The sequence below is a fragment of the Cervus elaphus genome, chromosome 33, assembly GCF_910594005.1.
Source record: "Cervus elaphus chromosome 33, mCerEla1.1, whole genome shotgun sequence".
Classification (NCBI taxonomy): Eukaryota; Metazoa; Chordata; class Mammalia; order Artiodactyla; family Cervidae; genus Cervus; species Cervus elaphus.
The window spans coordinates 17,537,197-17,562,743 of record NC_057847.1 but is presented as its reverse complement, the minus strand read 5'-3'; the positions used below and the strand labels follow the sequence as shown (position 1 = coordinate 17,562,743).

The 25,547-nt window shown below is 36.9% G+C and overlaps 1 protein-coding gene and 1 non-coding gene across 3 annotated transcripts in view; both read right to left on the bottom strand.

Moving 5' to 3' along the window:
• Positions 1-1,615: 1,615 nt before the first annotated feature.
• Positions 1,616-1,722, bottom strand: LOC122688847. The gene has a single exon (XR_006339590.1). It is a non-coding gene; the product is annotated as a U6 spliceosomal RNA (small nuclear RNA).
• A 5,913-nt stretch (positions 1,723-7,635) lies between these two features.
• Positions 7,636-25,547, bottom strand: part of FRZB (frizzled related protein) — a 33,640-nt gene continuing 15,728 nt past the window's right edge. For both annotated transcript variants that reach the window (XM_043894493.1, XM_043894491.1), the window contains exons 4-7: positions 16,206-16,271; positions 12,268-12,472; positions 11,815-11,878; positions 7,636-8,885 (exon numbers count right to left, since the gene is read on the bottom strand). In XM_043894493.1, the coding sequence (XP_043750428.1) occupies positions 8,769-8,885; positions 11,815-11,878; positions 12,268-12,472; positions 16,206-16,271 (452 nt within the window). In that variant the 3' untranslated portion in view covers positions 7,636-8,768. The remainder of the gene's footprint in view (positions 8,886-11,814; positions 11,879-12,267; positions 12,473-16,205; positions 16,272-25,547) is intronic.

The following is a 25,547-nucleotide window of genomic DNA, read 5'->3' as shown; positions in this document are numbered from 1 at the left end:
CTGTGCCCATTTTTTGAAGAGTTTTAATCATAAATGGCTGCTAAATTTTGCCAAAGACTTTTTCTGCATTTATTGAGATGATCATATGGTTTTTATCTTTCAATTTGTTAATATGGTGTATCACATTGATTGATTTTCATATACTGAAGAATCCCTGCATTCCTAGAATAAACCCAACTTGATCATGGTGTATGAGGTTTTTGATGTGTTGCTGAATTCTGTTTGCTAAAATTTTGTTGAGGAGTTTTGCATCTATGTTCATCAGTGACACTGGCCTGTAGTTTTCTTTTTTGTGTCGTCTTTGTCTGGTTTTGGTATCAGGGTGATGGTGGCCTTGTAGAATGAGTTTGGAAGTGGTCCTTTCTCTGCAATTTTTTGAGAGTTTTAGAAGGATGGACATTAGCTCTTCTCTAAATGTTTGACAGAATTCTCCTGTGAAGCCATCTGGTCCTGGGATTTTGTTTTCTGGGAGACTTTTTTTATCACAGCTTCAATTTCAATGCTTGTAATTGGGTTGTTCATAATTTCTAATTCTTCCTGGATCAGTCTTGAAAGATTGAACTTTTCTAAGAATCTGTCCATTTCTTCCAGGTTATCAATTTTATCACCATATAGTTGTTCATAATAGTCTCTTATAATTCTTTGTATTTCTGCATTGTCTGTTGTAAAATTTCCGTTTTCACTTCCAATTTTGTTGACTTGATTCTTCCCTCTTTTTTCCTTGGTGAGTCTGGCTAAAGGCTTGTCCATTTTGTTTATCTTCTCAAAGAACCAGCTTTTAGATTTATTAATCTTTACTATTGTTTCTTTCATTTTTCTCCCGTTTATTTCTGCTTGGATTTTTATGATTTCTTTCCTTCTCCTAATCTGGGGGTTTTTTGTTCTTCTTTTCTCAGTTGTTTTAGGTATAAAGTTAGGTTGTCTATTCAATGTTTCTCTTGTTTCTTGAGGTAGGATTGTATTGCTATAAACTTCCCTCTTAAAACTGCTTTTGCTGCATCCCATAGGTTTTGAGTTGGCATTTTTTCATTGTCATTTGTTTCTAGAAATTTTTTTATTTCCCTTTTGATTTCTTTAGTCACCTGTTGGTTATTTAGAAATGTGTTGTTTAATCTCCATGTGTTTGTGTTTCTTACAGGTTTTTTTTTTTTTTTCTTGTAATTGATATCTAGTCTCATAGCACTGTGGTCAGAGAAGATGCTTTATATGATTTCAATTTTCTTAAATTTACTGAGGTTTGATTTGTGACCCAAGATGGGGTCTATCCTGGAGAATATACCATGTACACTTGAGAAGAAAGTGTATTCTTCTGCATTTGGATGGAATGTCTTGAAGATATGAATGAAATCCATCTCATCTAATGTATCATTTAACATGTGTTTCCTTATGAATTTTCTGTTTTGATGATCTGTCCATTGGTGTGAGTGGGGCGGTAAAGTTTCCTACTACTATTGCGTTACTGTCAATTTCTCCTTTTATGTCTGTTAGGGTTTGTCTTATATATTGAGGTGCTCCTATGTTGGGTGCATAGATATTTACAATTGTTATGTCTTCCTCTTGGATTGATCCCTTGATCATTATGTAGTGTCCTTCCTTATCTCTTGTAATATTCTTTAAATATATGGAATGCTTCATGAATTTGCATGTCATCCTTGCACAGGGGCCATGCCAATCTTCTCTGTATTGTTCAAATTTTAGTATATATGCTGCCAATCCAAGCACAAGCCTGAGGAATTTTTAAGGCCACCTAATTTCTGGAGATAAAAAATCAATTGTCCAAGAGGGTGGGCCTGTTTACATGGATCAGAATCACCATCCTCTGTGTTTTAGGGGGAGGATCTGCATCAACATGGCTGTGGTGATGCTAGTCAGGGGCCAGGGCTGCATCCTCTGTGGAGCCCTCAGCTCTCAGCAGGCTCAGGCCTCTCCTCTCTGGACATTTTGTGCATCCATTGCCTCATTATGTTCCCATTTTTGTTTGCAAGCCTGTCCATATCACTGGAAGAATCATTAAATGACTTCCAGCATACTCTTTTTGAAAATGGTTTAAGTTTGGTTTTATCTGGACTAGACAAGGATGATGGCTCTCAAGTTTAGAATGATACAAAAATCTTGTCTGCCTTTTATTGAAAATTCTTCAAAAAAGCATAAGTTACACAAATCCAGAAATGAACTTGAGGTTCTTCTGTATTTATATGAACAAACTGTATTTCACTTGTCAAGTGGCTCAGGATCTTTGCTATTCATTTATTTGTGGCAGATTAAACAGTCACCAGAGTATATATTCTATGGTTAAATTAACCTGACCTAGGTTAATTATGGTAGCAATTGAACCTCCATCAGATACCTTGCAGATTGGACCTTGGTGTGACCGTATTCCACTGTAAGCTACGGCTTACCAAACACAAACTTCTAACTGGGAGCAGTTTCAGAATCAATTTAAATTCAAATAAAAAGGCACTCCAGTGACAGGCACATTAAGATGTTTAAATTATGGGGCATGTGGGATTCATCAAGCAAGGGAAGCTGTTGTAAATCAAGCTTATGGTGAATGGGTTAAACACACAAGGGGGTTTTAATGCATGAGCAACACTTCCTAGTATCTTTTTCTAGTTTGAGCAACTTAAATGGAAATATTAAGGAAATAGCAAGGAGTAAGTAAGGTTTTACCAACTACCAACCACCATATTTATAGTTTTTCACTATTACTGTCACGCCAGCTTTAAAAATAAGTAATAATTAGCCCTAGGAACACATTTCAATACATGAAACTAGAATGAACTGGCGGGGCGGGGCCGGGGGGGGGGGGGGGAAGCGGAGAGAAATGAGACCGGCGGTTTGAGGGACTTTTAAAAAGAATTACCCTTTGTTCTTGCTTCCTTTGTAGATTCTGCCATTTTGTATTATATGTGGATTTTCCCTGCTGGATTATCCTATTCCACTTCTTACCTTCATTTCCTAGCCCTGAGCCTTGCAACTAAATCTGTGTTTGTGCAGAATGGGTGTGCAGTGAACAAAGTGGCACCCTCGGTCTGGATATCTGAGCACTCATTCATGCAGGACTTTATTCCTAAAGAATGTGCCTTTGCAGGAACAACCACAAAAAAATATTACTGGATGGTCAAATGGATCCTATGGATAATTGTTTAAAGCCAGGAGACAGACACGTCTGTTTCATGGCTCTCCCCTTTCAATCCCCTTTTCTTTATGCTAGGTACTATATATTCTCTGGCAGCTTCTAGGGCCTCTTTCAGACCTAGCTACTTAACTAATACTAAGGATGTATTAGTTAGTACTTATTTAATATTAGTTAATACTAATTAATATATTAGTACTTAATTAATACTAAGGATATATTTCCTAAGCCCTTGCATTTTAAGCAGATTCCTAAAGAGAACAATGTTCAACACATAAATTGAACTTCTAATGGTAAAATTTTAAGCAAAGTACTCCTTTAAGCACAAATCTAAATTTTCTTAGTAGTTAATTTCTCTATGCTACCAAAACCATCTATTTCATTAAATCCAACAAATGATGAAATAATTCAAACTAGGTGGGGAGCGTTTGATTAGATCCATGAAGACAGGCAAACTATAGCCCAAAGGCTAAATCCAGCCTTCCTCCTGTCTTTGTAAATAAAGTTTTATTGGAACAGTGCTCACTCATGTATGTAATGTTAGTATTTGCTTTTGAACCTCAGTAGCAGAGCTTGCAACAGAGACTATATGGCCCACAAAGTCTTAAGAATTTACCATGAAACTCCTGGGTTAGGTTGTTCCCTTTTTAGCTGGCTCCTGGGTTATCTTCTATTTTTCCAGTATGTACTAGTCCAAGTCCTTGTGAGTTATCCTTATTTCCAAGTTTCAGTAAAAGCTGGCTCTGTTTTGAGAACCCTCAGTGTGTAGCCTGGAATGCAGAGCCTGCACTTTTGAAACATAAACACTTTGTCTCGATATAATTTTAGTACTTCTGGAACTCCCCAGGAAACGAAAAACACCAAGAAGCTCCTCTGATAGAATTCAGCTCATATTGAGAACACGTATCTTTGCCAGAGGTCTCTCCTTGCTCACCTAAACCATGAACAATAACTTTTTCAGAGAGCCAAACTTTTACCAATAATTGAGAGAAAACTGTTTGACCTGCTTTGTCCCTTGATGTGAAGTAATTTCTTACTTCATGCTTATAATGGAAAATAGTAAAGTATAAATCCCAATTCCACTTTAGCATTGAGAGATTAAGTGAATTAGTTTAGAAGCTGACATCTCCATTGAGACAACCAGCACAGAGATAGGAAGTTTTCTATAGGTTTACCATCCTCTGTATTTAAAAGTGATTGAAAAAGTATTTTGGTGGGTTTCCAAAATTAATCATGTTTGAAATACCAGTGACACATTTGTAGAATTGAATGCTATGTTATTTTTACAAAATCCTATCTTTTAAAAAACTGAGTAAGTATTCATCTTGTCTCCTGATCATGTTACTTTCTAAGCACATCTGCCTGGCTGGAGGAGGAAAAAGCATTTCAATCCTCTTCAACTTGAGGATGAGTTGCAGGGGTGGGGGCAAGGTTTGAGTCTGGGACCTTAAAGATGGAGGCGAGAGCAGGGCAGGGGATAGGCGCTCTTGGGAGCCACTTTTCTTCTCTGGTTAAGTACTCTTGAGAGCCCTGTTTGAGAACAGAGTACCTCACAGGAAGTACTCAGAAGAGGTGAAACAGTTCTGACACCTCCCATGTTCTAGGCACTGCCCAGCGGGCTCCAGCCAGCTCAGCTCCCCTGATGTTAGAACTTCGCGCGTGCACTAGACAGCCAGCAAGTCACAAAGAGAGGATTTGCCTCCAGGTGCCCTAGCAAACCTCTTTTCAAGGTATGATAAAGGGGGCTATTTTGAATGACAAAATGTCTCTACGGAGAAAAAGAAGTGTGGGCAGCTCTAGCTCCAGGCTGATGGCACTAGGTGTTTACAGCGTCAGGAAGCGCATTTCTTTTCATTTTTAGTTGGAGGATAACTGCTTTACAACATTGTATTAGTTTCTGCCATGCGTGCATGCTAAGCCACTTCAGTCGTGTCCAACTCTTTGTGACCCTATGGACCACCGTCTGCCAGGCTCCTCTGTCCATGTAATTTTCCAGGCTAGAAGACTGGGGTGTGTTGCCATGCCCTCCTCCAGGGGATCTTCCTGACCCAGGGATCAAACCTGCGTATCTCATGTCTCCTTCATTAGCAGGTGGGTTCTTTACTGGTAGGCCACCTGGGAAGCCCCGGTTTCTACCATACACCAACATAAATCAGCCATAGGTATACACGGGTCCCCTCCCATCCCACCTACCTAGGTTGTCACAGAGCACCAGATTTGAGCTCCCTGCATCACACAGCTAATTCCCACTGGCTATCTGTTTTACATATGGTAATGATATGTTTCAGTGTTACTCTTTATTTTTTTTTTATTAGCAATTGCAATGGTGAAAAACATATAACTGGGGAATAAGAATAAGATGGTCTGAGGCCCAACTCTGCTACTTACATAACTCTGAAGTTCTAAACTCTTGATTTCTTTCTCTGTAAAATAGAAATCACAACTCCTCCTTCACAGATTTGCAAGGATTACATGAGCTAATATACACGCCAGTGTTGTGTAGCGTGCTTGAGCCACTATCAGACGTTATTACCCTAAAGAGGAAAATTATCAAACGTTAAAACCACACTGTTTCTGGTAATATCAGTATAGCTGGCAACCATATTTTAAAATCCTATCGGCTGGATTTCAATAACAGTATCACAAACCTCTGCTTTACCTCATTTTCACCCAGGTTCTTGAAAGTTTGTATGATTAAAATATTAAAATTCTGTCTAAATAAATACCACTCTTGAAATACTTTTCAGTCATTTTACTTGTTGAAAGATAATAGCAAATAATGTCTTGCAGAAGACAGTAAGTAGTGCTATTTACTCGCAGTGATTATAATTTTTGTATTTGCTTTCTTAATCTATAGCAGATGTGGAATGACATGGCTTTGTCCCACCCCACCCCCAAAAGCTGAGTGCAACATATGGCACTGAATCAGATTACACTCTGGTTGAGACACAGTGAAATACTCACATAACTGTGAAGAGAATCCAAGTTTGCTGTTATCTTAATTTTTACTAGTTTATTCAGCCTGCATCTAAAACATGATTTTGATGTTGTTATTTGGCTAGGAAAATTAAAATCCTAAAGGTGAACAAAATTTTCCAAAGAAATATTATATTAAATTTGTAAATCTCAAGGTTACTGACAAGAAAGCATGTGTATTAAAATTTTAGTGGCTTTGAAAGTTAATACCTGTCAGAAAAGCCCATAGAGGGGCATTAATTAAATGTATTTCTGATATGGCAATTACAGAGTAGAAATGATTTTGCAATCTGATTAGAAATGTTAAGATAAAATTTAAAGATTAAATTTAAAAGTTTAAAAATAAAAATTAAAGATAAAATAAAACTTAAGATGAAAAATCATGACACCCTCAAAAGAGGCCTATCCATAATTTATTAATGGAGATATTGCAACTACCAAACTGCAAAAGCAAGTGTTTTATTCATGGACCTTATACCATTAAAAACTGTAATTGACAGAGCCTAACACTGACGAGCCAAATGGAAAGTGGAAAAAAAACACTGCTGAATCTTAAATTCTGGTCCTCTTTTGCTTATAAATATTATAAGTGTATCTATATTGAGCATAAATTGCATCAAATCTCTACACAAATATTATTTCCTTCCCCCCAGAAAAAGAAAACTTGAGGAGCTGGAAACATCTGTGGCTTTCATTGAACATCAAAAGATTTTGCTACTTAAATTCCTCTTACTAAGGTTTGGAAGAGCTGATGACATTCTGTGGTTCTGAGAAACCAATTCCTTTGAATCTCCTGCAGTGATTTCTTGCCCTTCTCCCCATCGGTGACATGAAAAAGGCCGAGACCAACAGGAGAATGCAGAAGTATTGTTTCCCAGTCCTCAGTCCTTGATGCTCAAGTTGAAGTCAGGATGAACACTGAGGTGCAGTACTTCCTCTGCAGGACTTCACTACCACCCCACAACACCCAAACACCCCTTTTTGGGCTACAACATCAGCATCCAGGAACAGATGACCTGTCTTAGCCACCAGAGAATAAAGCCCAACAGGCAGGCGGAGACAATACCTGAAAGCAACCATATGGCAGCTCAAAGACTAAGTGGTCCTGACGCAGCAAAGATGAGAACTTCTTCTGGGATCATGGAGAGCATTGGGGTTTGGGGGTTAGTCAAAAGACAGGGGCATTCTCTTCCTTCCCAAAGACAGAATTTGGATGCATTGTTATCTACTATTTTAGGAAACTTGTTCAGGAATGAATTGCATTCTTGCAGGTTTGTCTTTATAGAAGGAAACAAAACCATTTGCTTCATAAGTGTTTCCAGCACACCACAACTTAGAAATTTGGTTCTACTAATATCAACTATGTAAATTTAAGAGAATGAGATTTTCCAGTATTGGGCACAGGCTCTAAAGAACCCTGCTGGAGGAAGAAGTAAGAGCATCATTTGTTCCCCATGGCCCCTGGGGGATCCCACTGCACCTTGGGTAATGAGCATTTGTTTCAAAAGTCAGAATCACCTCTCTCCTGCCAACCATAATTCCTTTTATTAAGCATATTTTACTGAGCATTAAACAGCACAAATCCAAATGATAAAGTGCAGGCCAGTGCGCAGGCCTGTCGTTCAGTTCAGCTTGAGTGTGAGTGTATAGGGACACACACACACGGATACACACACCCAGAATCTTGCACATTTTACCATCTTTTGACTATAGCATTTTATAGAGCTACGTATCTTAAAAATAACAGTCTGGTGCACATGCATATATGCTTTCTTTTCCTGGTCAAATGCAGCAAGGGAGATTTATTTTAAAAGAAGAAAAAAAGACCACCAGTAGGTTCATCTAAAAGGAAGCAAATTAAACAGAGCTATGCTGATAACAGCTGATGTCTGGTTACAATCCATTGCTCTAATGCTGATTAATATATTCACAAACAAATCAAATGTATTGCCAAAAGAAAAATGCTGCTGCTAACATCCCAACAACTACTAGTTTCAGTTGTGCTTCTCAGTCAGGCAAAATACTCTATCCCCAGCTCCTAAAGCTATTTATTTTGCTTCCTGCCAATCTTGCAAATAATTCATCTCATGTGTCATTTCCTCATAAATGCTTCCTGGAGCTTGATTGCTTTGCCTGTTGGCATTTGATTTCAAACTGCCGTTTTACCTTTATAAACATTTAGAACTTTCTAAGCGTGATGAGAATGCCAAAAAGCATGCAAAAATGAGGCTGTAATTAGATCAGCAAAGTATGCTTTACAGCCTATCTATCTTTCTCTGTATACCAGAAATCTCTCTTTGCATCCAATATTGCATTCCCAATCTGGGTGCAGAACAGCAAATTAACATTTACTCCAGCAAAGAGGCCCTGGTATCAACATGTTTAATTTATTATTATTGCAAAGAACAGTTTTCCCATGATTAGTGAAATAGAATACATATAATATATTTAAGGATCTGTACTCAGACCACATAAAAGGGAATGGGGGAAGGAGAAAAGCAGAAAACAAAAGAAAAAATAGAAGTAATATCAGTTACCACCTGATTTTTGTGGTTAAAAAATAGACTATGACGTGCAATAGTGCAATTTTCCTTTGCTAGTCCAGCAATGCAAGTCTTAATAGGAAGTCCACTGAGGAGTTTCTGCACTTCAGGATTTAGGTGCGCGCTTGCCGGGAGTTAGAGTTCCTGCCAGGCTTCTGACTCTGAGTGGAATCACTATGGCTAGAATCACTTTTATTCAGTCCAAGATGACGGAGCTTCATATCCCAGCGCTGTGAAATTTGAAACAGAAAACAGTCACAAGCACATATTACCGGGGCCATCATGTCTATTATTCTAACAACTAGGACTGCAAAATCAGATCTCAAAAGCATTTTTACTACTTTTCCAAAAGTATAATCTATATCCCGGGGGTAGCAATGAGATGGGTGCTATGTAAATGTAATAGTTTAATTTGAAAAAGCACAAAACTGGCCACCTATAATATATCAGTAATGGTTTCATATCAAATTTTAAACTTAAAATCTCCATGTCAGTAAATGGTGACACAAATAAACATTGACATCTGTGGGTATTTCCTGAGGTAATATACACAAGTCTGGTACTTCATGGGTGATCAACAAATATAAGATTTCCATAGAGGATTTGAAGAAAGTGCTATTTTTAATTTTCTTCTCTTGTGACACATAAGGGCACAGCCTTTTAAACCTAAGTGATTTGAACAGTAAAAAAAAATGAAAGTGGGAAGAGAGGACAGGGTACTTTAAAAATATCTTTCTAAGTTATATCTACCAAGTACAACAAAACAGAACAAATTTCTGCCCTCATTCTCAGTTTTATAAAGGACCACATCATAAATGGTTTTAAAAACTACAATCAAGTTTACTAATGCTTCATATTGACAACTTCAATAATGCTCACATGTAGTATAACAAATTAAAAGGAAGTTACATTATGGATATTATAGGTAGTAAATAAGAATGAGTTAGATATAAAATTCCTAGTCCATAACAAATTCTCAATTTTCAATTACTTTCAGTAATTCTTCCTTTCAGCACATTTTTACTCCACAATTTTATTGGGTTTCCATATTTAAAAAACAGTCTGATTTTCTACTCCCCAAGGTAAGTCAAATATCTTGATTTGAACAACATCTTATAACAGAGACTTAAGTTAAATTTTTTTTTTTGCATGGCAAGACCATAAAAAAACGTTTTTATTGCTCTTGATCTACGCAGAGATAAAAAAAAAAATCAGCTGAGTACAACTCTTATTTGAAAAAAAAAACAATATCCTCCATAAAACTCTTTCTTTACATCCTCAAAATTGACTGGAAAACCACAGAAAGAATTAAAATTACTCAAGTTATTTCTTCCCATCAGCAACCAGATGAAAATATAAGTGATTTCACAATAACTGAGAGCTCCCTGTAGAAAGCAATGAAAAAAAAAAAAAAATGCTTGCCTAACTAAGGAATAGGACCAACAAGCCATGATGTCCTGTATCTTTACATGATGATAATTGTTTTGGTACCAAAAGAGAAGCAGCAAGCCATGTTACATGCTTTGCAGCAAGGATGCTGAAAGCTCTTCCAACTGGTACAGGAATTTAGGACAAATTCCTGCTCTGCATTAGCAAGCAGAAAACTGAATTAAAAGGACAGTAAGAGATTCCCACATACTAAAGAAGAGCCACTTTTTAACAGATACCAAACTACTTCAAAAGAGATAAAAATAGAGAATTCTTGTAAGTAAACTTGAAATACATCATACTTTTGACATAATACTGAGGGGAATAAAAGAGCGTTTTGGAGGGTATTTTCTCCCTGCAAAATAATGCCCTCTATATTTTTGTAGGTCACTTAAACTGAAATGTGTATGCTGTGTCAAGTCCCAGATGTATAAGATAAACTGCCCAGGGGTGTTTAACTTATCCCATAAATGTTTCCCAAGCCTTCAAACTCACAGAAGGAAGAGGATGTATTATGTCTAGTACAATTCCCACTCTCCCCTCCCTATCCTGCCACTGCGTGTGTGCATGCACACGTGCACACACACACACTCACACACACCCTTTTTGATTCTTTGTCCCTCTGAATGCTACCCCCACACTCCTTTTGTTGAAACAGATTTACTTAGTAAAAGGAAACGATGCCTTTCATAATAAGCTGGTTTACTGTATTTTTCTTCTTAAAATGCATCACTTGCAGAATCTAAGAGTCATTGGTTTTAAAATAAAGCTACGTTACTGCTCTAAGAACCCAATTTGGTCAGATCTCTTATATACAGAAGATTGTGGCTGCACTTTGTACATAGGAACTGGTGTCTATACATTGGGACAATATCCACAGTTTTCTACCCATGCTTTCTTTTTCCCATCTTCTCTGACTCACAGAACTGCAACTGTTCAAGGAATCAACAAATCCAGCTAAAAAACAAAACAAAACCCTACATTTTCCAGCTTCTCTTGCAGCTAGGAATGGACCCAGTCCTAAGTAACATATGGTTGGGCAGGACGCTTGGAATCTCTTTTTACCTCCTTTTCTTTTCCCCTGAAATGTAGGTGTGATGCAGAGGTGGGGCAGCCATGCTATGACCTCCAGCTAAACTTGATTATGGAAGCAATATCTTTAAAAATGACAATATCTTCTAGCTTATTTAAAAATAAGCTAGAAGGAGCCTGGAGCTCTACTGAGACTATGAAGCCATAGGAACAAGGCTGGACTAACTACAGTTAGATTTCCCACAGTGAGAAGTCAGGTATCTGTAGCTAGATCTCTGATACACATACAGAGAATTTGCTCCTTAAATGAAACAGACATTACAGACAAAGTTGGGTTTTGAAACAAAAATATGTTTAATATTCCAAAACCTAACTTTGTAATGTCTGTAGTACACACACACACACACACATACACATATCAGGTTTTAATATTTTTCATGTAGTTGAAGGTAGTTATTTTGTTTAAATGACAAATGGCTGGCTTTCTACTTTAATTTTCTGGGTGTCACTTTCAATATAAAATTCAGGCTGAGACTTCCCTGGTGATCCAGTGGATCCACCTTCCAATGCAGGTTTGATCCCTACTCAAGCAACTAAGATCCCACAGGCTGTGGGGCAACTCAGACCCAATGCAGCCAAATAAATAAATAAATAATTTACAATTAAATAAATAAATAGTAAAATAAAATTTAGGCTTACCTTAACTTTTTTACCAAGTCGATCCTTCCATTTCTCAGCAATAGAACCTTCCACCAACAGTAATCTGTATTTTAAAGAAGCAGCCATTTTTGAAAAATTAAAACATATTACTGAAAAATACAAAGAATCATTGTCAAGAAGCACATACTGTTTATACTAGAAAGGGACAGCCATGTTTTAGAACAGTAATTCTCAACTACTTGGGAGTCATGGACCCCTTTAAGAACAAACGAAGTTACGATCCCTCTCCCCAGAAAAATGCACACCTAGAAATCTCCCACATATACTTTCCTATCCAATACATGAATTGAAGGATCCAACTAAAACTGATCTTTAATTCCCCAGAAGGTAGACAGATCCCAAAGAACAACCCCCAGAGTCAGATCTCTAAAGGAAGGCAATAAGCATAGGATGTGCATAGAAATTTTTCTGAATCCTCAAGGAGTGAATTACCTGGAGCGCTCTTCATCTTCATAGCCCATGATGAGATACTCCTCATTAACGTTAAGTGGCGGACACAGGCAGCCAGAGCTGGTATAAAGGTTCACAGTTTCCCTTGGAATGTTTACCAGAGACGCCTTTAAAATCTCCTTCACCTCCACGACTGCAGTCACATCATGGCACTTAGTCTTTACTTCTTTAACTTTAGCCCGAATGACTGGATAAAAGACAATAAAGCTGATATGGCAATATGATACACAATAGGCGCCCCATTCAAAAAAGACAAGTAGACTTCTTTCTAGCCAATTCATATCCACTTGATATTCAACGAATGGAGAGAAAAAAATCAGGCAGATATTTTCTCCTTAGACAGTAGTGAGTAACACACTATACAGCACACCTGCCCCTTAATATTCACCCCTGATCCCCTGCAAATTTGCATGTGCATTTATATTTGTGTGTATATATGCATATGTGTGTGCATGTATTTCATGACGAGAACTGTTTAGATATGTACAGTTTCAATTGTGCCAAGAGGAATTTAACCCATATTAGTTTCACTATATGTAAAGACCTACCACCTAAATATGCTTTGTTTCACTCTCAGCATTTTTTCCATCAGGTCTATTAATAGATTTTCTAACCAGTTAGGGTTTTCTTTAGTGTCGTAAAGTTGTCCTGTTCCACAAAGTTCTCGGGCTAATTCTGCAATCTTTCCACCCTTTTCACCTTAGCTCACTGTTCAGACATCAGCCCCTTTCCTCCTCTGTTTCAGTACAGACTATCTTTCACACTCTCCTTTAGGTACACTGCATTTTCTGCTTGAATAAAAACCGTCCCCACTCATGTGCTATGAAACAAGGTCTAACACGTCAATTGCATTAATCTACCGTCTCAGTGGGTATTCTGGCACCCCGTTTATCTCATAAGGTTGGGCATGACTTCTCAAAACAGAGACAAAACTGCTTTTAAAAGAATAAATTCAGTTGCAAATTCAAAACATTTGACCCAGAATCTAGAAAGTACTGTCTGCTTCTTTTCTGTATTTCTCTCCTTTGGAAGAGCCAAATTCTTTAGATTCCTACTTCGGGTAAATGAGCTTTTTACTTTTTTTTCCTAAGGGGATTTTGAAAAGGCCTAAGAAGAAGCAAAAAATGTCAATTAGTAAGAAGCCAACAGCTTTTGCCCAGGCAGCCTCATTGCTCTAGTTCAATATCCGTGGACTTTATACTGAAGAAAACACAACATATACAAATGAATGTACTTTTTAAAAGCCTCTTAGGCACATATCTGCCAACCACTTTCATCTGAGTTCCTTCCCACATATTTTAGGGGTTTTGGACTACAAAGGAAAAAGTAATCCATGAAAATATAAAGCCAGCTAATAAACCACTGCCCCCCATCAATGCCCCAATTCCATACAGAAATTTATTCAATAACATTCCATCAGTACAAGACACATACAAAAAGATTTAAGCTACTAATTCTAAAAACTTTAGAACAAAACCTCAATTTTGCTTCACAGGTATTTCAATCTTCAGAGAATTAGTTGTCTCAAGTATGAGAGCTTATAGCAAACAAAATGTAACTGCCCAGCCTCTCTGCTTGGTGTGATTTCTGAGTGGAGGGGTCTTTTTTTATTAGTGTTCTATTCTTATTTTAACAAAAGATAAGGTTGCCCTTTTTGAAATGTCATTTGGGAGAACCAGATGATAGATTCACAGCCCCAGCTAGCACACATTTTTGTGTGTCCTGGCTTATGTGAATGTGCTTCATAGCATTCATCAACTATTAGAGATTAGTGAACTGTGCAAACGTTCTCAAACTAATGATTTATTTACCCAGTGTGTCTACTATTTTCGTTAGAAATTTTTAGCACATGTACCCACTCCAAAGTAAATACCTCTCTACAAGACTTACTTTATTATTCAAGTAATTTTGTTAAAGCTCAAGAGCTTTTAACTGAATTAATCTGAATGAAGCCGAGGTTTCATCTGAATTATCAATTTGCTCCCACCTCCACTTTGTTTTCTCAACAGACACACACAGATATTTAAGAAAGATAAAAATCAACATATTCTTAAATTTAAAATATATTTTCTTTTCAAAAGTTTTCCTTCTCTTTTATAATTTCAGTGCCTGTCTTTCTCAAAGAAGCTCTGAGTAAGACTTAGATAAGTGAAAATTCTTAAACTATGGGAAATCTAGTTATTGTTTAACCATGAGAAAGAAATTATCTTTTTTCCACTAACTGTGATCTGTATCCTATTTTCTGTTATAATATTCACTCAGCTACCTTGTTGGAAGATTTTCTCTTCCTATGACTTGTAACCATTTTATCTTTTAACAAAAATAGTCACACTAACTGAGACTGGATAAAGTAAAAATTAATAATAAGTAAAACAAATACAAACGTAACAACAAAAGTAAAATTTCCCAATATAAAATTTTTCATGTTTTTGTCTTTAATACAACTCATTAACTTAAAAGTTCATATAGCATTTTTCAATCTTACAAGGTTAATCTCCTAAAAATTAAGTTTCCTTTCCTTGTGATATTTCACATCAATTTATAGAGGATAGCATCCTCAGATGAGCAGCCAGGCATCTGATTTCTTACATTTCCACCTTAGAAAGTATGTCTACCATTGGCTAAGAGAAACTACAGATTCCTATAAAGATAATTAGTAAACAAAAAAATAAAAATTGAATCCACTGAAGAAAAATTTGAGAAACTAGCTATATTTATTTTAAAGAGATTTAACTACACTGAATTTTTTACTTGATATCTTTCAATATACAGTATTTTCAAAGATATCAAAGGTTACTCTTATAGAGATTTATTCATTTCTCTCCTTCCAATTCCCAAATAATAGAAAAGGAGGAATAATTCTGTTGTGTGTGTGCTATATTCTCTAAAGTAAACTCAATAATAAAGCCTTCATTTCAGTAATGAAGGCACTTTATAAATCCATTTAACTGCCATGTTTATTCATTTACTCAGCATTGACAGTCTTCGGCAGAGATGGTAACATGAACTTTATTAATCTCATAAATGCCAGAGTGGAAGAATTATAACAAAATACCAACAGAATACAGCAAATACTGATTTGTTGCTTATCAACTAGAAAACTCTATTAATTGACCCTTCTAAGTATAACAGTGATTGATATTTGTGACTCTGAAGCATTCCAATACCCAAGAGTACATTCTGAATAATTAAAGGAAGGATAACTTAGGTTCAATAATCGCTGATGAAATAGGGATAATAGAACGTTTCATGGTGCAGTTGAGAAAATCACCTAAGACTGTGTATGGAAACGACCTAACACATTACCTGGCACAGAGACAGAAGGTTTTTCCTCCCCCGGTTAAATTTGTCAGCTACATTTAGATCGGTAGCTCTTCAGGTAACACTTTGCTTTTCAGAACAGCATGTATCTAGGTCAGGCTAGATAACAAAACATTTCATTGAATACTAACAACCTCTGTGTTACTTTCCAACTCTGTCAATGTTTTCCATGAGATAGAATGTTTGAAAAAATCCAGTTTGACTCTTTTAACCACTCCTCATGCATTGAAGTGCTCCTCTGTTTACCCCACTGACTGTTCACCCCAGTGAATCACAACTGATGACCCTCTGCAGCTCCATACCCTTGCCGGCCTATCAGAGAGGGAAGAGCATCTCTCCACTGCCTGAGTATGTCACTGCATGGTCCTAAGATGCCAGCAGCGCTGCCTGAAATGCATTACAAATCAAGCATTTGTTAGGAATAGTGCCCATATGAGACATTTTAATTGTTTAGAACAGAGAGATTATACTCTTAAAAGTTGTCCTTGCTTATTCGTTTTTAAGCCTTATTCGTAAGTTGTTCTATCAATCTACACATACACACACAAACCCCTTTCTGAACCTAGCAGTTCATAAGTTGATCATAGAGTTATCCTTACCGTAGTTGTAATTGTTTCGGAAATAGGTCTTCTGTGTAGCTCTGACTGGTTTACATTTGCAGCGTTCTAAAAAACATAACATTTTATCTATTATGAGCAAAAGTTCAACATTAGCTTTCTTTTGTTTATGCATATCTTTTGGTAAGATCAGACCCAAATCTAGTAGCAAGGAAGCTCATATTCTCTGTGTTTGGTCCTTTTTTCCTGCAACTACATTCACATTTATTCTGTCTACAGAGCTGCCTATTCAATGTCAAAGTTCCCAATCCTGAGGAAACACTGTTCACTACCATGCATGAAGAGACCAAGAATCCTGAAAGAGACATGCTCAGTGCTTACGGCAGTTGAATGAATGCCAACTGAAAGGCAAATGATGCTTAAGCTCAAGTAACTAATTACCCCTATTCAAGGCCATCTGCACTCATAGACATTTTACAGACTACACAACACACCTCCAAATATTAGTTTTTGGATCTAAAATCAACACAATAAGATAAGCACATGTTATTATAACCCAGTGAGCTTTTTAAAGTTCTTAAGGGGCATAACCTCCTTCTTTTTTGGATCTAATTTTTTAAAATTTTAACTGAAGTATACATGATTTACATTATCATAACAGTTTCAGGTGTACAACACAGTGAGTCTCACAAGCACTTTCTATAGGCAGAATAACTGGTATTTAACTCAATGATAGTTCTATGTTTACTGGAGGAAGTTACTATATAGATATTTTGAAATAAGATGTTCTGTGTTTTTTAAATATCTGGTGAGTAGTGACCAGAACATTTTCTATGTAATATAATACAAGCATATGTAACAAAAGTTTTAATTATCTCAAAGTGTTTCATATATAGGATAAATCATTTAGCATCTTAGAGAGTAATTACTACATTGTTTATGATAGATTACTTGGCTAAGAAATATACCTCATGTGTACATCATAACCATAATAAAATCTTAGTCATTAAAGTCAACCTAAAAATTGGAAATAATACACAATTACCTGAGAAAGCATTCGTTTATGTAAAGATTTCTGGGCACACAAATCACAGAAAAGCAGCCAACAAAAATTTTTTTGTTTAAAAAGTGGTTTGTTAGCATGGAGACCGGTAAAAAGCAGAAGTTTTTGTTGACAATTTGACATTATGTTTTCTAAGTGTGTGTGTGAGTCACTCAGTCATGTCCAGCTTTTTGTGACCCTAGGACTGCAGCCCCACCAGGCTCCTCTGTCCATGGGATCCTCTAGGGAAGAATACTGGAGTGGGTGGCCATTCCCTTCTCCAGGGGATCTTCCTGATTCAGGCATTGGACCCAGGTCTCCTACACTGCAGGCAGATTCTTTACCATCTGAGCCACCAGGGAAGCCCTTCCTTATCATAATAAATGTTATTTCCAGCTGAACTCACGGATAAGGTGCTTTGAAGTAGCAGTCCTTCGGAGAACAGCACCTCCCTACCCTCTTTTCAGCTGTAGAGACAAGCATCTCTCCTCCCCAGGAAAGAGGTGAGGGTGGCCTCAGCGCTACACACAGCAGTGCTCTTATTCTGCAGATAATTTTTAACACTGTTTCTGTGGAATAACGAGCTCAATAGACAATAGGTCGTATCAGTGCTGGTTGCTATTTGAAGAAGATTCCTCAAAAAATGATGTTTTTATTAGCAAAGCGTTTGTATTCCCATTTAAAACAGACTGAAAAGTTATCTTGTTCTACCGTACAGTTGTCTTCTTTTGTACCAAAATGTTACACGTTTTTAAAAGAGAGATTCTTGAGATGAGACTATTTCCGAAGAAATAAATGCTATGGTCTTTGACTTACAAATTATCCTCACCTACATATAGATATGGACTTGTGCTTTTCTCTTTTAAAATAGATATTACTCATTAAAAATAACACATGAAGATAAATTATCTACATATTTGTAATTCTTCAGAAATCTGCACATATTCTAATAAAAAATTCGTGGCAAAAATACACCAACTGCCAATTAAATAGATTTAGAAAAATACACCAGCTATTACTGGATTGATTCTAACATGATTACTTGAAGCATAAACAATGGATTTCACAAAACTTCCAAGCGGAGATTTTTTCCAAAATATTATATCGTAAAATAATTTAGGAAGTTTTCAAGTAGGTATTTCCACAACCATATGTACAACTACATATATTAGCTAGATCCCTAATAGCTAATGACCTAATATATCCATTATATTCTTTGGACTGAATTCTGTTCCTCCCCAATGCACTTGTTTCTCCTGCTGGCCTCAGAGGTAGAAATGCCATTCTATGTACATAAGGCCTTTCCTGTGTGCCAATCCCTAGCTCTTGCTAGAAGCAAATATCTGTCTAGTTGAAGTATCTAGTAGCTCAATAAAATAGCTGAGTAAAAAGGAGGATGGCATTTTATATCCACAAGGCTCAAATACAGAAGAACTTTCTTTCACTTATTTCTGCTGACTCAACCCAAACATATTCATACCTGAGGGTATTCATGAAAAGTATATCTTAGATCAACAGTTCTGGAGGAATATCTTTCTTGTAAAGTATGTCTACTCACATCTACATATATATCCCTGAAAGCCCAAGAATTGGGAAATGGCAAAAAAAAAAATCATGGAGGCATATGCTGCATGTATTAGCCACTCTAGAGCAGACTGCAACAGTTTCTTTTTGTTTACTACCAATAGCTGATTTCTGATTTGTATGTGGCCAGCAGCATTACCATCATATCTACTTTAATTCACCAATAATCTTGCCAGTAGTCTTCCTCCCCCAGCTTCCAAATGGCACAACGTCTAGGATTTGTTCCACTATCGTGGCAAACTAAAATCTATTCTTTTGCTGAGCTTTGTACAAAGACCAATAGGAATCGATTTGCTTGCATTCCACTGCTGAGAAGAAAAACATATAAAGGAACTGCTTTGGTGCTCTTATCTAAGGAAAAATACTGAAAATTTAAAGAGGCTGGCTGCGACAAAATAAAGTGAGAAGAGTTCTTCAAATGCGGGGAAGGTTTTAATATTAGCAATTCATTGCCTCCAGTCTAGGATTAAATACAACCCTCTTCAGTCGCATAACAGCATGTGGTCCTGTATCCCACAGCATCCTTGGAGCAGGACCAGGAAGCTCTCTTGGGGAGCTCTCCCTCGATCCTCTAGCTGGGTTCTCTCAGCTACTCTTCTAGAATCAATGATCTCCTACTTCTCTGCTAGTGAAACTGAAAACTGTTCATTATCCTAGTATGAACATGCGTCTACCCCACTAGAATGAATGTGAGTCTGGAACATTAATATGCCCAGTTCTGCATACAATCTGGTCTGCAATTCAGGGGAGTTGCCCTACTGTGCACTGCGGTGCTTGAGCTGGGAACAGCCTCACTCTCTCAATACTGGGCTTCTTAGAAACAGTTCTGAGTGGACGTCATCACATCCTTCTTTCTTCATTTGTTTACACATAAAAATCAGCTCATTTACTGAAAACACACAAGGGCAACAGTCTTTTTTTTTAAAGGGTTCTATAATTTTACAAGACCTAAATGTTATAAGTATCTGACAATTTTGAAATTTGATGCTCACTGGACCTCCACTATTTAGGGCAACCTTGTTTGAGTTCAAGCTTAAGTGTGATACAACTTTCTAACGAATCCTGACCTTTGTCTGAAACTGACTTCTCTTGGGTCTCCTCCAGAGCTGTAAGACTATAATTAACTTTGGCAGATTCCAAAACCCCTATAACTTTTCATGTCCCATGACTTTGGAATACTACTGTTAGTGAATATTTTTCTGCTTTTTTTGGAAAAGGTCTTAGATCTGTGCTCAAGATTTATTTTCAAAAAGTAGGGAAAAAAAGAAAATATAATTCTATTGGTGTTACAATTTCTATAATAACTCTTAATATTGGCTCTTTCTAATTGGGTCAGAGTTTAAATAATTTTAATTTGTACCAAATGAAATATATGTTTTGTATTTGATCCTGGAAGCCCACTTCGCTCCATTTTAAGACACATAGGAGCAGACCACAGCAATTTTTTTTAACAATTTTTAAAAACAGATATAAAAATGAATTATGATCATTAACTCTGACTTCGTTACTGAAGAAAGAAGTCTTCTTCTTTTTATCTTTGTGAGAAGACTTTCTAAGAAGTCTTCTACACTTTCCATTGCCTATAAATGAGCATGGCTTAAATAATTTAAACATATGTCAATATCTATCACATCATAGAACTGCCTTTCTTCTACAGAAAGAGTGTTTTCTGACTTTACAACCCTGGGATAATTATGTTTCTCTAAATATGAGATGGGAAAGGAAAAGAGAACATTTGTTGAACGTCTTGAGTCACTAATGTAATTCATTCACTCTACAAATATTTATTGAATGTCTCTTACATGCCAAGCTCTGTGCCAGGCATGTAGAACACCTGATGAGTAACACAGACAATTCAGAACAGGATACAGACATTGAACAAATAATTACACACAAAATAATTTATGTTCATGTATAATACATGGAATGAAAGAAAAGTATAATGTGCCATCAGAACATACAACTTGAGGACCTACACTAGTCTGGTCTTCAAAGTCCTCTAAGGAAACGACATTAAAGCTTGAAACCTGAAAGATCAGCTGTTATCTAGGTAGGAACTCCATCTTTATGTATAAGATAGTGAAGAAGTCATAAAGCCGACTGGGAAGGAGCACCCCAAAATGAGGAAGAAACACAGGAGAGTGCAGTCAAAAACCTAAAGGATGGTGTTGCAAGAAAACAGGTGAGTTCTCCTTGAGGAGAACACCCTCAAAGTTCAAATGACTGAAAAGAAAAGGAGGTCTATCAGATTCGGTTGGCAAGGGACCTTCCCTTACAGTCCAGTGGTTAAGACTGCATTTTCACTGCAGGAGGCATGGGTTTGATCCTTGGTCAAGGAACTAAGATCATTTAGCATGACATGACCAAAAAAAAAAAAAAAAAATTAGTTGGCAAGGAAAAAATGGGTGAAAATCAGAGGAACACTCCATCCACTGCATAAGAAGAAAAAGGAGAAAGGGGTACTGATGTTGACAGCTTATACATCTGTTGGTAAGGTGATAAGATTTCCTTCTGATAGCTTTTACTTTCTCATTAAAGGATGAGGTTATTAGCTGCAGGAGATGAGGGGCTAAAAGAAGCAGGGTATGGATGAGTAAGGAGAGAAGTGAAAGTGTAAAACTGTTACTGAGCGGAAAGGCAAATAGAGATACAAGGTAGTACTGCTAGGCAATGCTGATCATGTATTCGAATTTTATCTTGAATTTAAAGTAAAACCAGTGACCCCAGCTAAGTAATTTTCTCCAGCAACAAGAGTTGAGAATACGTCAGGTGACTATGGCAGAAGAAAAGATAGGCAAATGAATTGAAGGTATTTTCAACGGAACTATTACAATAGTTCATGAAATCTCAGGTAGGCAAGGAGGTTAGGGTTGAACAATAATAGTAAGTGGTACATGACGAGTAGGCAGTCCCAGCAGAGTAAAATTATAGCAATGATGATACTAGAGCAAATCTGCTGGGATGAAAAAAGATGGTAGGCAAAGAAGGGTATACTTGAAATTAGAATTACAGAACTGGCACTATTGCTAGATGGCAAGGTACAGAATGTGCCCCTGGAAATAGATGGCTGGGGCAGAACAAACAGGTTAGTGAAGTAAAGAAGTCAGTGCACTAAATGAATGATCTTTATCATCAAAGTCATCAAAATGGCAACAGAGTTGGGTGCCATTATAGAACATGCACAGACAGAGCTTAATGGAAGATAGGCAATTTATCACTAGACCTTCCAGAAATCAGTTTCACTACCCTTCTAAAAACAAAGAGATGGTGAAACATGCCTGGATTCCAGCCCTAGGACCACATTCTCTCTTCCCAAAATTATAAGTCATGAAATGGACACTTCATTGAAAATCTAAAGGATATTATTATTCCTGGTGCATTAAAAAAAAAAAAAAACAGACAAGAAAACAGAACCCTTGTGTCCTGATTTCAATGATGAAAGACCACTTTTATTTTTTTAATATTTGTTTACTTTATTTATTTATTTGGCTGCACCAGGTCTTAGTTGTGGAACAAGGGGTCTTCAGTCTTTGTGGAAGCATACAGGATCTTCGGTTGTGGTATGTGAACTCTTGGTTGGTGCATGTGGGATTCAGTTCCCTGATCACAGATCAAACCCAGGGCCCACACTGGGAGTGTGGAGTCTCAGCCACTGGACCACCAAGGAAGTCCAGAAAATTTTTTAAAAGAACAACAATGCATCTCTTACAGAATCAGGAACCATGCTGATCTATACCACTAAGTAGGTCTATACTATTGAGGCAGAGTACAGAAAATGCTATGATTAAAAGGATGGACTTTTATGATCAGACACAGCTGGATGTGAATAGCAGGCTCCATGCCTTACTATTTATGTAACTTTTAGTATCTAAGAAATGGTTATCTTGCTGAATTACTGAGAGAATTAAATAATAAACATAAAATACCTTTCACAGTACCTAGCACACAATGGCCCATAAATGTCGGATTTAATTTTGCGTAAGATTCACTGAGAATCCCAATCCTTCATTTGTAAAGACCATTTAATGAGTAAGGGAAGTAATATTTTCCCAAGGCTGCTTGCTACCTGCAAGAACTGTGGTACCTACCATAAGTAAGCAAAGTAACAGGATTTTTTCAACAGTGCCTGACTCTGCTATTTTGATTCAAGTTCACAAAGCTAATTTCTGTCCTGATGTAGGAAGTCCATTTGAACTATTATGTACATTTCCAAAATTTGAAGAATGGAAGTTAGCAAGCCAGAATGATCATATTATATGGCCATTATATTAATAATAAGCATTAGCGCAACAGAGTATGGCAAATTAAGGACACATGAGTTTAAATCCCAGCTCTGTCCCTCTTTGCTTATGTTGCCTTGGGCAAGTTACAATACCCATTCCTAAACTAACACTGGCTACCCCATCAGGTTATTATAAAAATTTAAACAGTAATTCACATAAAGAATTTGGCACAGAGCCTGGTATTTAATCACTCATTGGATGCTAGCTAGTAGTACTAGTTATATATAAACAAACAAGAAGATCAGAAAATACTTTATGCAAATTTTAGAGCAGTTTATAAAACAGAAGAGAAAATTTTACAACAAAAAAATCATCTGTAAGTTTGAGGATAACAATCTGGCAAATTTTTCCTGGAGATAGAAAGTTAATTTAGATTCTTATATTTAGTTTTGGAGGAACTGCATAAAAAATAGAATTTAGAAATCATATTGGTATTATGCTCACACAAAGGCAAACTATTCCACAATAAAATGATGCACATAACTAAATGGGTAAATCTCAAAAGCATCATACAAAAACAAGAGCAGCCAGTCCCAAAAGAGCAGGTGCTGCCTGATTCCACCTGTATTAAGCTGAAGAACAAACAACATTAACCCATGGTAATAAAAATCAGACCTGTGCTCAACTCATGGTGGGGTGGGTGATTGAGCTGACACAAGGGAATTCTCAAGGGAGATGGAAACGTTCTTTATCTTGATCTGGTGATAGCTACACAGGTATACATATTTGTGAAAGTTCAATATGCCATACACTTAAGAACTGTGCATTTTACTGTAAGTAAATTAACATATGAATTCATAATTATATGAATTCCTTTCATTTTCCCATAAATTAGAGTGTCATGACTTAGTGGCTGTTTATTACATGTTTAATATTTATTTCCTAAACATATACATTAGGCAAAAAATATCATATTAGATTTTATTCTGGATTAGAGTTGTATATGGAAAATGCAGTTAAGTCAATTGGTGAACTCAGGTAATATAATAAAGCTTTAAAAAGCAAAACCAACATTTGCTCAATTTAGCTGAAAAAACAAACCATATATTGCAATAAAGGTCTCAATTCACAGTAATTTGCACTTTGTAAAAGGGAATCGCTTAAGATTGAGGGAACTAACGTTATATTAAAAAGAAAAAGAAATTTAGTTCTATTTCTTTAGGATTTCTATCTTTGAAAAATTTTAAATAAACTACCTTTCAGAAGGTTTCTGGATCCAAGAGTCATTTGGGATACACAAAATGTAGAGAACCAAGGCAGTCTGCCTGTTTTCTCTTGTGAGATCTGAAATGCTAGCTTTGTGTGGTACAGGTCCTCTAAAGGAGTCAATTAAAAAGGAATTCCCTGGTGGTCCAGTGGTTAGGGCATCAAGTTTTCACTACTGAGGCCCAGATTCAATCTCTGGTCAGGGAACGAAGATCCCTCAAGTCATGCAGCATGTCCAAAAACAACAAAGCTCAATTAAGAGAAAAGCAAAGTAGGTCTTTCAGGACATCATGCATCTACCTGATGCCAACCACACAGAAAAGAGGTGGGAGAAAAATGCAATCAACTCCTTCACTCCCTCCCTGTTCTTGGCATCGAGTATGCCGGTACAAGGGGTGGTCATCACGTTTGTGATGAATGGTTGGGGTGGACGGACTAAAGAGTTTATTGGTAGATGGATGATGAAGGTTAAGTATTGAGGATCTGGGAAAACAATGGTGCCACATACTAAAACAAAAGTTGCAAGGGGTAAAATTTTAATGAAAAGAAAATTATTGAATACATACCCTTTGAAGGACAAACAGACTGCCCAGGTAGAAATGTTTATTGGAGGTGAAATATGTAGCGTCCAGCCTATGTTAACTGGATGACTTCCAACAGGGAGAACTCACTGTAAGCAGGAGCATAGGCCAAGCACAGAACCTTGGGGAATGCCCACAGCTGGGGGACAGGAAGAGAAGAACTAGGACGATTTGGGTAATAGCCCAGGGAGAAGAATTCTCAGGAATGAGTATTCATCCCAAGTGTCCAATACTGAAAACAGTGAAAAAAGCATATATTTGTAAGTAAGTAAGTGTTAATCGCTCAGTTGTGCCCGACTCTTTGAGACTCCATGGACTGCATCCCACCAGGCTCCTTTCTCCATGAGATTTTCCAGGCAAGGATACTGGAGTGGGTTGCCATTTCGTTCTCCAGGGGATCTTCCCAACCCAGGGATTGAACCCGTGTCTCCTGCACTACAGGCAGATTCTTTACTGACTGAGCTACAGGTAAGCTACTATATAATTACAAAATATTATTTTTAATCTATCTTAATTTTATTTTCAAATAAAGGGTCGAAGTTACCACAAATTAATTCAGACTTTATAGTGAACAAACATTGCACCAAAGGAAAAAAAAATTGGAATCCTTCCCCAGATTAGTAGGAAATAAATTGAAAAATACCCTGATGCTGGGAAAGACAGGGTAGGAGGAGAAGCGGGAGACAGA